This window comes from Vidua macroura, chromosome 21 (assembly GCF_024509145.1).
Source record: "Vidua macroura isolate BioBank_ID:100142 chromosome 21, ASM2450914v1, whole genome shotgun sequence".
NCBI classification, from domain to species: domain Eukaryota; kingdom Metazoa; phylum Chordata; class Aves; order Passeriformes; family Viduidae; genus Vidua; species Vidua macroura.
Window position 1 is genome coordinate 182,560 of NC_071591.1, and position 13,171 is coordinate 195,730.

General features: G+C 40.1%; 2 protein-coding genes across 6 annotated transcripts; one reads left to right on the forward strand and one right to left on the reverse strand.

The window, feature by feature from the left end:
- Positions 1-1,743: 1,743 nt before the first annotated feature.
- LOC128817742 (uncharacterized) lies at positions 1,744-9,574 on the reverse strand. 5 transcript variants are annotated; one of them, XM_053996523.1, is made up of 2 exons: positions 9,494-9,574; positions 1,744-3,616 (listed from the first exon to the last, which is right to left on the reverse strand). In XM_053996523.1, exon 2 carries the CDS (start codon positions 3,554-3,556, stop codon positions 2,249-2,251), a length of 1,308 nt encoding a protein of 435 aa, XP_053852498.1. In that variant the 5' UTR covers positions 3,557-3,616; positions 9,494-9,574; the 3' UTR covers positions 1,744-2,248. The 5 variants fall into 5 exon arrangements, with proteins under 5 accessions (XP_053852498.1, XP_053852497.1, XP_053852499.1 ...); XM_053996522.1 differs by lacking the exon at positions 9,494-9,574 and adding an exon at positions 9,054-9,226 and having other exon boundaries at positions 1,764-3,616; XM_053996524.1 differs by lacking the exon at positions 9,494-9,574 and adding an exon at positions 5,426-6,097 and having other exon boundaries at positions 1,764-3,616.
- Positions 3,687-12,623, forward strand: LOC128817874 (uncharacterized). Its single transcript, XM_053996778.1, has 5 exons — positions 3,687-3,692; positions 9,224-9,498; positions 10,304-10,438; positions 11,491-11,606; positions 12,427-12,623. Exons 1-5 carry the CDS (start codon positions 3,687-3,689, stop codon positions 12,621-12,623), a joined length of 729 nt encoding a protein of 242 aa, XP_053852753.1.
- The last annotated feature ends 548 nt before the right edge of the window (positions 12,624-13,171 follow it).

Sequence of the window (13,171 nt, forward strand, 5' to 3'; positions counted from 1 at the left end):
CTGTAGGAGTTTCTTAAAGTCACAGTGGAGCAGTCTCTTAAATACAGGGCCAGACTCTTAAGCACTCAGTTTTTCCACCTTTACTCACATCAATTTACTTTGAAAAATGTTGTCTATACTCAAGGATTTTATCAACTGGAAGCTAAATTCACAACTCTCAATTCAAACTGCACTGTGTGGGGCATAAATCATGAGCTCACAAAAGTGAGCTTTTGTTGTCTCTCTCACTCCTAAGTGAAGAAAGCTTCCATGAAAAAGAATGTTTTCAATAACTTCAATAACTTGTCCTGAAAGCCAGTTCTCATCATTATTGATGTGGGAGTAACATAACAGTATCATTATGATGTGTGCTTCTGAAGGAACCACCTATACAGCACTGCATTAACTTTGAAAGATTAAAGAAAGGCATGCCAGAAATGTCCTTGTTTCCAAATCAGCAAATCGGGAAAACTTGGTTAACTACTTTTATTAGTGACCTTGATTTTACAGAGTCCACAGAGAAGTGGAGCACAAGATGGCTGAGGAACAGACCCAAGCTGAGCCATCCAGAAAGAATGGTGGCGAAAGGGAAGGTGGTGGGCATGGGATGGGGAGGCCCTGCTACTGTCTCCATCTAACTAGTAAGCTACAAAGAAAACTGTCAGACTCATTTTGGCATCTTGCAGAAAGACAGTGGTCAATGGTTCTTGTGACAAGAGAAATTCTCCACAGTGAGTTTAGTTTAAGACTCAAACAGGTTGCCCAGCCTTCCTAGACAAAGCCCTGAGCACATCATGCTGTAAGCAGGGAGTTGGACTTTCAGATGCCCCTTCTAAACGAGGAGTCTAAAATTCTGAAATTCTAAATGGACCTGCTGCCACACAAGAGTGTATGACTAAGAGCAGCAGGCGTCTCAGATCCTAATATAGCTGCCAGTTTGTTGATACAGACTGGGAGATGCTGCAGTCACTGTGAAGTGAAGGAAAAGTTCCCTTTGGACATTGGTAATGATACTATTCCACTACTGACAGAGCTCTTTAAGGGCGCAGGTATGTGCCACTACAAAGTAGACAAAGGAATGAAAGTGTGACACTAATGTAGAAATTTTAAAAAGCACACTTGTTGTCACACACACTTCTCTCTGTCAGACACCAATGTCAGGCTATCGCTGCCTTCAGGTGTGCCTTCAGTAGGAAGATTCTAATATATTGCCACAACATATGCAATGCATGTGGTTCTGGGGGCTTATCAAACAGAAACTGAAATTGTGAAACTGAAACTGTGAGACAAGTGAGGAAATGGCTTTTCTGTTTGCTTTGGTTTCCGTCTGGCCCTTCAGCAAAAGTCACTACTTACCACTATTTCCAGCTAGAGGTTGGAAAAAATGCAGCTTCTGTACTCTTACACCTACCAAGGAAGCAATATAATTCAACTTACCCATCACAAAAAGAACTAAAATCCAACTTGTATCTAAGTTTCACAAAACATTTTCCTACGAGGCTTCAAGGTGCCAGGAAAAAAACCCCAACAAAATATTACGTTTCATAGAAGTTGTTTGGCCATCTATTTTTTCCTCCTTGAAATAGGTTCTTTTTGGTTCACCGAAGTATCTTTTTTGTTAAGATGAATCTCTATCCTTTGCCTCTATTAAAGCTTTCCAACACAGCACTTACCACTTTAGTAATTCAGAACAGGTGCAATCACTCTTCTCAAACTTACATGTCTCCAAAACCCAGTTGAACAAGACATTTTTTATCAGTAAAACTCCAATGGCTGTGCTTAGTGTTACAATCCATCACATCTTTAACATACGCTATTTCCAAGAACATAAGGGGTAATTTTTTTACAACTGAAAGGAAGATTAGACTCAATTATTTGTCTACCTTATACTCAAATTGATGCATACAAATTTAGTACTCTGTGACATACAAACTGCAAGAATTAAGCAATGCTACCTTTAATACTAATGATTGTATTTGTACTTTTTGTACATAGGTTGAAAACTGTTTTGCATTATTTGAATCAGTTGACAAATACTGATTTTTATTATTAACTGAAAACAAATTGTACATTTCCCAGAACAGATACTGCAATCTGCATTGACCCTTGGTATCATTAAATGATTCATGGCTTTGCTATAGATTCCCTAAATAATTGCAGCAAATTGTAGACTCCATGTGGAAATCAATGTAATGTGATCTTTAAATTGTATCTTCTGTCTTCCCACAATACAGGTAGCTCTCCACTTTTACTCCTTATAACCAAGGTTTCAATTTTGAGGTTGCAGCATGGTTTGAGATAGAATCTTGTTAACATTCATGATTAATGATGAGTTATATCTCCACAGTGTTGTATCCCTGATGAGAGATTCTCTGGGAAGGTCCCCTTGAAGGGCCTTCCGACAGTGATAAATGAGGGCAACATCCATGGGAACATTCACACTCTTCCCGTAAGCATGTAGGACAGAATGGACTGAAGTCTGAATCACCTTTCGTGGATCAACTATCATTTTCCTGGGATTGATTACCTCTTTCCTGTCAGGCTCTCTGTACACATGCTGTAATATGTTAACACCTGGCACAGTATTCCAAGATGAAATGTTGAACATGGGAGAAGATACGGTTTCTGGGAAGATATGGTTCTCAAAGAGGAAAACACTAGTCCCTGGGTTTTGCTCCTGAAGACTGTTCATCATTGTTTTCCAGTCTGGGTGTTTAAGGGGAAGAATTATTTCATCAGCATCATTAAGAACCACAAACTTGGTCCTTTCCATGTTACGGTATATACAGTCATTTAGAGCTGTGATTTGTCCGTAGTAGCCAATGTCTGTCCCGTCTTGCATGAAGCGCCATTTAGAAGAAACCCTGAGGTGTGAGTTTATTGGCCAGGGAATTACCTCAACAGTTCCTTCTTCTATATAAAATTTCAGGACTTTCTCCATCAGATGACTGCAGTTGTTCTTATAGATCACCACTTTCTGTACTCCAAGAATCTTATACATTTCCATACTCTGTATAAACTGCAAAACATTGTTGTAGTTTCCAAACATGGCAGAAATGCACACAGTGAAGTCAACAGAAAAGGTCTCAGGCTTGCGATTTTTAATTTCAAACCTCGGCAGCTGGTCAGTATTTCCATATGAAGACTGATGAATTGATACATGTGTTGGATCACAATTTTTAGGTTCCAAACAAACTATATCTGCTGCACCATAAGGGAATCCAAATCTATCTGAGTGAACATCAATTTTTGCTTTTGATACATATATCTTTCCATCGGCCTGACAGCAGAACCAGCAGTACAGTTGTTTTACATCTTCATGGTGTACAATCCCAATCACACGAGTGACTTTGCTTTCTCTGTCATCAAAGTATGGGGATATAATAAAAGTTTTGTTACCTTCTAATGCTGTTATTGTGCTAAGGGCAATTTTCCCTCTACATCTTCTACTTTCTTGAATTACTTTTGGCTGATGAGAAAGTCTCTGTAACCTCAGATAAGAAACTGCAAGCATTGAAGTTACAGTCATAATGCACACAGCAGCAGCAAAGTAAGATTTTTTCCCAGCACACAACATTTTGTACGTATCTGAATGTCCATGCAAATTTCTTTGTCCTTGCACTTTATGCTGCCTTATCTGTAGAAAAGAAAAGGCAGTATGAGATAATATTGACCCATGATCATTGCTCAAGAATTTCACAAACAAGATGGGGGTAAGTCTCTATCATGGTGCACTGACTTACTCAGAGACTCAGCTACTGTGCTTTTATGAAAAGCCAGACACAGAACATGCATTTAATGATATGTATGACATGTGACACTCTGAATGTCTCTATTTGTCAGATGCGTGGAGCAGTTTCTCTACATGGAGGGTTCTGTAGAAAAATATAACAGAGGTCTATATACAGCAATACAAGGAGTATTTTTTTTCAAGAATCCAAATTTTAGAATATCCAATTTAACAACTAGGCAGTAATTCTTAAAGCAAAGCAAAACTTTTTTTTTTCCACCTATACAGTGTGTATGTAAATTATGTTTAAAAAAACCAAACTCAACCAGACTTCTCACAGACAAGCTAGAGGCAGATAAATTAAATGTATATAGAATTAATCAAGTTCATAATAAATATGCTAATTGTGGATTACACACAATGGTCCAGATATAATCACTAATTTATTCATTCCCTAACTTGCAGATCACCACAGATGAGACCATACACACAGAGGAAAGTCAATTCATAAAATCCAGCAAAGGCAGGTGAAATCTATGCAGGTATAAAACTCAGTTTGCCACTCTACCCTACGTAACCCTGTACGAGGCAGGAGTTGCAGGAAAGGTCATCTCATATTAATGCTTACTAGAGATCTGGGCCTCTTCACACTGGATCAATGCTGGCTCAGCTCCTGGCATGATTTGGGGTTTAGGGCTTAAAACTCTTGCAGGAACAGGTAGGCAGTCCTGAATGACTCGATGACCGAAGTCTTCAGCAGCATTTGTGCTAGCAAGTGTTAATGCCTGAGTGGGAGTTTAGGGCACTCTCAAGCACTGAGTGGAGCCTAGATAAAAGTTTTCTATACAAATTCATATTTAGGTATTCAGATATGATCCATAAACAGAAAAGTGACAGCAAGTCTCCTCAAAGGCCTGCTTGTATCACAGAGATTCTTGGGAAGAAAAAAGTGTCCCAGATTAAGTAAATTCGTGTCATATCAGAAAACTGCATTTGTAGAAGAGAGTTTCCCCAACTGCCAGCAGGAAGTGTGGAGTAAAATGCTGAGATGGAATGAACTGATGCTATTGCATAAGATGATGAAAACATTTCTAGCAGGCGAAAAATAATTGCCTGTGCCCTCAAAATAATGTACCATATTTTCACAATTGCTATTTCATGAAAAAGTGAACTAGGGAGAACCACAGTCAGAACACACCCCTGAAAATGTACCATATGCCAAGGCTGATGTGATTTACAGCAGCCTTTGCTAGCTACCAAGAAATTGCTTTTCAGATGAGAATAGTCATAGGGGCACCGAAAATCTCACTACATCACACTAGGCACAAAGCAGAAAAGAAGCAGCAGAAAGCACTGACTCTATCTCTGAAATGGAGATAGTATCCCCATAAGTCCTTAAAATTGAGAGCAGAACAGCAAATACATAGTAAGAGTCTGCTATTGCCATATGACTTCCAGCTGGAGATTGGTGACTGAATCAACTCAAACTTTTTAAGTCTTTTTATGATACATTCTAAAGTAGAGGCTTCCCCCAAGCATTCTTATTCCAAGGATGTTATATATTTTAGCATTCTTACGAAGAGAAGGTCACATTTAACATTCTTCCCCTCAGTTTTATCTATTTATGACTTAAAATATTGATCTTACAGAATAACTATTTTTTAATTAAAGAAAAATCAAACTATGTCAACAGTAAGTAACAAATAAATTTATTACCTGTTCTTTCTTCTGCTTTTTCTAGCAATAAATAACTAACAAGAAAAACAGATATCTTTTCAATTGGGTTTTGAACAGCAAACACTGCAAAGGAAAAAGTACTTTTAAAGTAGATAGCACAGTGAGGTTCTGTTCAGTCCTCCATTCATTTTTTGCTAAGTTATTTTGCTAAAATAAAATACCTTGTTTATTTTAAACAGATAAAAACTTAAATACTTTTAAGGTAAATTGCAGTAATTGTTCAATACAGAAAAATACTGTGAGGAGAAAAACTGGTACAATATCTAAGATACTTCCTGGTACATTTTATTTCACATAGCTGTTGCTCTTTTAATGTATCAGCAGCCACACCTACCAGAAAAACAAGTTTTCCTGCTCTTGAGCAAAGTACACAGTTGTGTTGTAAGAACTTAATTTAAATTACAAATGAGTATGGAGTTGCTGAAGAAAACCAAACATTTTTCATGGATTTTTCTAAGGCTACTGAAGTTTTCTTCTGAAAATTAATCTTGCATGTTGATATAAACCCAGTTTGCACACATACTTAAAAAGAACCAGAAAAATACACAATATATATCTGCATTTCTTGCACAAACATTTTTTTCATAACATGCTATAAGGCCTAGTTAGAACATGTAGATACAAATTCTGATTAGGAACTGTGAGAGAGTGCTGAAACAACAGCGAGTTCCAGAAGCTAAGAAAAAGAGCAAAATCAAGAGCTCAAAGACACATCAGAACACTGAATCTTAAAGAAAAGAAATACGTAGTTATTTGATGAGTGAAATTCACGGTTTCCTCAACACAACTCATTAATTTTGCTCTCCTGAAAGAAATGGCACAAATAGTTAGTCATAAAATACATGAAGTCAGTGTAATTAAGAACACTAAATTTATATTTCCTCACTATAAAAAGGGTAAAATGGCAAGTTTTAACTTTAAAAGTACGCTTTCAGCATATTTAAATGCTCTTCTTTTATAGTAACAATTCATTTCGATTTTGCATTTTTTAATTCCAATTAATATGCAAGTAAATATGACAGAAATGATGTAGATTTACTTTAATACTAAATTTAGCTAATGGTATCAATGGCTACTTTGCAGTATTCCACTTAAGAATACAACAGGCTTTCTTCCTCCACCCTGACAGATTGCAGTAGTATCACCTCCTCATCTTCATGTTCATTACCTTTTCATTCAACAAATTACTTGAATGAAAGGTAAAACCATGTCATAAGAAACAGTCTTTCTTCACCAATTGTTTCTCTGCAGTTGGCTCAGTTTCCATTACTCTCTAGTACAGGAGACTAGAAATGTCTGTACCTTATCCATTTGTATGTTGGATTTTTGTTGGAAATTTTCTTTATTAATGTGAGCTAGGATTACATTTTTTGGAGATGCAACATGTTGCACAGATACATCTGAGCTTGTCATCAGCCTACAATTGATGCATCTGCCCAGTCAGGCAAGTGCAGTTACACAATGTTTTCTTCTGCAGCAAGGTCATAATAAAGAGCTCTTGTCACGGTTAGAATCATGGAATGGCTTGGGTTGGACAGAACTTTAAAATATCTAGTCCCAATCCCCTTGCTGTAAGTGAGACATCTTTCACTAGATTGAGCTGCTCAAATTAATCGTGTTTCTCCTTATTTCGTTGGTCACAGTCCTGCTAAAATTTACTCTAAAACCTTGTATGGGATCAAGAATACACTTACAAACTTTTATATATTTAAATCATCTTTTTTTCCCCGTCCTAAACCAAGGAATCCCTCATGCTTTAGCCACACTGTAACCACTATGCTCACAATACATTTATTAATCTCCCATTACAGGTTCTTCCAATAGCTTGTCTTTTTAGAATTTTGAAATTGAATTTTTTTATCGCCTTCAAATTGGATGTTGTTTTTACCTTTGGTGGCCAACTTCTATTTTCAGACCTTCTTTTCCAACATCTTTCTAAAACCCTCCACAACTAGCACTGTCCTTACTAAAAGCTGGTACCAATTGCTAATTTAATTCAAGAGTCATTCCTGAGTAATAATTAATCTCCGTCACATGCTCTATGCATTGTGGCCTTCCTTTGTAATTTGTTTTGTTTGCATGGAGATGGCTGACAACTATTTAGGCTGCTCATTTCAGTATCTTGACAATGTCTACACTGCATTAAGTTTTTCATAACTCTCATCTTATTACTTTATCTCCCAATCTAGGGTAAGGATAGAGGGCAAGTGACAAGAGGTGACTGCAGAGTTTGAGTTGCTAATATGAAGTATTAGCTTCAGCAAGAAAAATAAACAACCTAATCCTTGTTTATCCAGGGTCTAACTAAAAACCCCCCACTAGAAAAACAGCCTTACAAAACTTACCATTTTTGAAAAAAGTTATTCTCTGTCCTTTAGTTTATGATTTTTGTCAAAAGCAGAACCACAGATCACTGTGTTATTAACACAGTCTTAATATTAGCAAATATGAACAACAATTTACCATCTTTATCTCAATTGCCTGTTGTTAATCTTTTGATAGCTTACTTTTTCCAGGAAAAAAGACATACCAGGTGTCCACCCTCTTTTATAAGATCCAAAGTCCAAAGCATATTGTTTGAAGGATTAAACTGAAGGCAGTATTTTTTCCACTAATAAAATACTACTCTAAAAAAAAACAAAAGTGTTGATTTCTATTCCAAATACAAAGACAATAAGCCAGAACAATATACAGTGTTGTCATACAACTGCCAATATACAGTTGTACTCATTTTGTGCCATTAGAACTGACAAACCCCACACTTCCCTGTATACACTCAGAAACTTCTCCATTATAATCTGCTGTACATCCCTAAGCCAAACTCCTCCTATTGTAAACATTTAAACTTTGTGTCCTTTGAAAATCAAACAGATTGGGCAAAACAAAAACTGCATTACATTTAAAAGACTGTTATTTCAATTTTTTTTCTTTCACACTTTTTTAGCTGGGACCGAGTTAATTTTCTTCCTAGTAGCTAGCAGGGTGTTGTGTTTTGTGACCAAAGCAAGTGCTTCAAACACACCGATTTTTGGCTATCACTGAACAGTACTTATGCAGAGTCAAGGCCATCTCTGTGGCTCCTGTCCCAGGATTTGGGTGGCACAAGAAGTTTACATGGAACACAGCTGGGACTTCTGAACCAAACCAACCAAAGGCCTATTCCACATCATATGATGCCGTGCTCAACCATCTAAGCTGGGGGAAGAAGGAGAAGGGGAAACACGCGACATGACAGCATATGGCTTCCCAAGTCGCTGCTAAACCTGATGAAGTCCTGCATTTCCTGGAAATGGCTAGAAACATGCCTGCTAAGGGGACATAATGGAAAGATTACACATTCTGTTTTGCATGCTGCTTTGATTTACCTTTTAAATTGTCTTCATCTCAGGGAAAATGAAGATAGGATTTCCCGCGTTTGCCTTTCTGATTCTATCCCCGCCCCACTGCAAGAGGAAGGGTGAGGACTGAGCTGCCTACCTGGATTAACCCACAACTTTGGAGGAGTTTTGCATTCTTCAAATCTAAAGTTAACCTCCACCCTTAGTACGAATTCAGACAGAGACTCAGAAAACCCGATTTGGACAATTAATAGATCCCTTTAACTTACCGTTAAGCAGCTAACCCCACTACTGAAAAGTAATGCTACAGATGATCACCATCCTCCTATTTCTTGAGTGGAAAAAAAATCCCGAATCTGTCGCGCCTCTCCTGCGAGCGCTGCCAGTCACAGGACCCCGAGCAGGTGCCGCTGCCCGACCTCCACCCCGCTCCGGGCAGGTTTACCAGGCGCTCACACAGCCGGCAGCGCGCCCGGCTTCCTGTCCCGCGGGACCGCCCTCCCGCGCCGGGCCGGGCAAAGCCGCCGCCGCCGGCGGAGCCCCGAGCGAGCACCGCCGCCAGAGCTGTGCGGAGCTGGGTCGGCGCTCCTGGAACCCTCGCGTCTCGTACCTGGCTCCCTCTGCGGTACCAACAGCAACCGCAACACGCCTCTACGGCCCGGGGCTGACGGGAGCGCTCCGTCCCCTCACCTCCCCTGCCCGGCCGTACCTCAGGTAGAGCCCCCGCCCGGCGTGGTCCGGGCGGGGTCGTTCCCGCTTGAGGCAGCTGCTCGTCGCTTCGAACCGTGCCGGTGCCTCCGCGCGGCTTGCTGTGCACGGCATCGGCACCGCCGGCCGGCGAGCGGCCCCGCCGGAGCGCTGCTCCAAGGTCTCGCTCGGCGAGCGGCGGGGAGTCGGAGGGACCCCCGGGACGGGCCGCGGCCTTCCCCGCCACGCTTGCCTCTCCCGCTGCTCTCCCAGCTTCCGCGAGCCATTGGTGACGGAGGCCCAGGGGAAGACCGCGAACGGGGCAGCGCGGCGGCCCCGGGACGCTAATGCGGCCGGTCCGTGCCGGCGGTGCGTTCTGGGTGGCAGAGCTGCCCATCCCGCCGCAGATCTGGACGCTAGCGGCTCCGGAGCGCTGATTACCCATGCTGTGCGCCGAGGGGGAACGCTCCCACACACCACATTCTGGAAATGAACGGCATAGACGGCACAGCGCAAAAGAAGGGCCTCAGCAGTGGTGCACTGTTCTCGAGGAGGTCTTCGGATTCGACCTCGGCGCCTGTCAAATTAACTTGTGTAAAATGGAGAAACACAAACTAGCCATTACATTTTCAAAATGCAAGTCAATTTAAAAAAGTACAGGGAAATTGATAATTAATGATAATAACGATAAAAATTATAATAATGATAAAAATCCAGTAGCTTACTGGAGTCCTGTCTACTTTTAGAGATAGACGTGATAGCTGAATCATTTCTACAATAAAATACAAGGTTGGCATTCGTAGGAGTTCTGTGGTGAGATTTTCTTTTCTAGTGCCAAAGGATGTATACCCCCCATGGTGCAAGCCAAGGCTGGGACGGGGGAGGAGGGGGAAGCCAGTAAAAACTCACAGCAGGATTTGAAGATCAAGTCTCCTCAGCAGTTACAAATGTACACTCTTGGAGGCTGGTAGGTGAAATAAAAACTATTTCCTCTCCCTCCCCCATTTGTTGAAAGAATTAAAACAATTGGACTGCTAAACAATGCACACAGGACTAGTTGGACTTCCAAGTATGCTGTATTTGAATGCAAGCAAAGAATATCTTGTAATCTAAAAGGAACTTGCTTGGTGGGTTTTTTTTGAAACCTTCACCTTCTGCACCAGTTGCCCCTTCTCTTGCCTTCCATGTTTTTGTCTGCCCCATGAGAAAGTATGACATTACCTTCAACAAGATAAGACATATTTATTGTGTTCATGTGTGGCTCAATTTTATAGTTTTGTATTATTACAAGAAATGGTAACCATTTACTACAACTATCTTCCAGTGTTTCCAAGTGTTCTAGGGTGTTCCTTTGTGTTCAGAAATTTTGTTTTGTATTTTATTAAGACAGTGGTATCATTAACAAACTGTATGTAAAATAATTTAGTTAGCTGGTTGTTTGCTATTTTTATTCTGCAGAATTTGATAGACTCTACACCCATGCTAGAACAAATCTGTTTTCTGACCTTGCTTGTTTGCTTTATACTCAATTACATCATGCTCGCAAACCCAAAACATGGATCATCTGAAGAAAGTAATCATTTGCAACACCAAATTATTCTTCCACCACAGTCTATTCTTCCTTGAACCTGATTTCTGGGAGAAAGAATATGGCTACAAAGTCCAGAAATACAAAAGATACTTCCTCCAGTTCACTACAATCTGCACTTTCTTATGGACCACTGTGTTTTAGCTGATGCAAAATGGGTGTTTCTATCCTTCCTAAGATAATTATGAGATGCTCTTACATCTGGGTTCTAGTGAGACCTGTAAACGCTCTCCAAGATACGGTGTATTTTCTGAATTTGATAGACAAATCTCCAGAGTAATCAATCACAGCTATGGAAATACCACAATCAACCATTAATTATTTCCAAAGTAAAACTAATTCTATGTGCTAGTGCCCACCCTTGCACACCTAGCACAGCATCCAGAATAGGAACAAAGTTATTTAATATTTCTTTTTTTACTCTCTCCCAGGTTACAAGACAAGATGCTTGGACATAATGAGCATTTAATGAACTCTTCAGTACTTATCTTTGGGTGTTGTATGACAAAAGCACGTTACCTTATAGTGAAACATGGCAATGCAGAAGGTAGTCCTCTCTCCCCCCTGCAATTTGATTCCGTAACAGTGTCAGCCTGGGATATTATGATTGTTGGTTCTCCTTCCTAACAAGCTCACTTTTTTTATTTTCTATCCTGTTACCTATGGAAAGGAGAAAAAATTCTAGTCAATTTTCCCGTTTTAACTGATGCTATTAGTAAAAAGAACCATTTTTGATAGATATGAGAGACACTTACAGATGCTTCCTTTATAAAATATTTACAATGAAACACTGGACATAATCCTGAGGGAAAATTATATAGATCCAACTTATTTCCAAGACTACCAAGTAATAAAAGTCTTTAAACACTCTTCCTGTTTCTCGGGAATAACAGGAAAAGGAGTCTACTTCAGGAAAAGGACATATGCCTTCCTGTTCTGCTGTAGAAGTAACTTTTTTTATATTTGCTTGTTTTGCTCTCATCTTCACATGTAATATCTCTCTCAGGCAACTGATCATGAAATTATGTTTCTGCAGAAATTAAAGGGCCTTCATTGCCAGTCATAATCTGGACCTTATTTACCTTGCATAAGAAATAAAATCATAGAATGGTTTTAGTTGGATCACATAGTCCAACTCCCCTGCCACAAGCAGGGACATCTTCAACCAGAGCCCAGTCTTACCTGACCTTGAACACTTCCAGGGATGGGGTATCCACCACTGCTCTGGCCAACCCAGTGTTTCATTACCCTCACTGCAAAAAATTTCTTCCATATATCTAGTCTGAATCAACCTTCTTTTAAACTATAATCCCTTCTCCTACCACTACAGGCCCTACTAAAAAAATCTGTCCCCATCTTTCTTGTAGGTCCCCTTCAAGTACTGAGAGGTGGCAATAACATCTCCTTGGCGCATTTTCTTCTTTGGGCTAAACAATTCCATCTGTCTCAGCCTTTCCTCATAGCTGAGGTGCTCCAGCTCTCTAGATTGTTCTTGTGCCTCTTCTCTGGACCTACTGCAACAGGTTCACATCTTTCCTACACCAAGGACTTGAGAGCTGGATGAAGCACTCCATATGGGGTCTCACAAGAGCTGAGTGGAGGGGCAGAATCACCTGTCACCTGCTGCCCACACTGCTTTTGATGCAGCCAGGACATGGCTGACTTCTGAGCTGCCAGCACACATGGCCAGGACATGTCCAGCCTCTTATACACCAGCACCCCCAAGTCCTTCTCAGCAGAGTTTCTCTTGATCTTTTAATTAGAATTGTGTCAGCCCGAGCCACTCATCAAGCTTGTCCAGGCCCCAGTCTTCAAGTGTGGCAACTGCATCACTCAGTTTGGTGTCAAACCTGCAAACCTGCTGAGTTAAATTTGAAGAGCAAAGAAATTTACGTTTGTCTCTACTTCTTTGGACTTTCCAAATCTCACTTGAAAAAGTTGCAAATTTGGAGGCTTTTTCAATTTTATCCTAGAAATGTTGATTCTGTTGTAGTTATACTACTAAACGGCTAGACACTGTGCTCTACAAAGTCTGTTCAATTATATTACAATTCATTCACAAAACATGCATCCTGCCTTTGAGCTAAAACATTCCTTCTGTACCTTTACTAT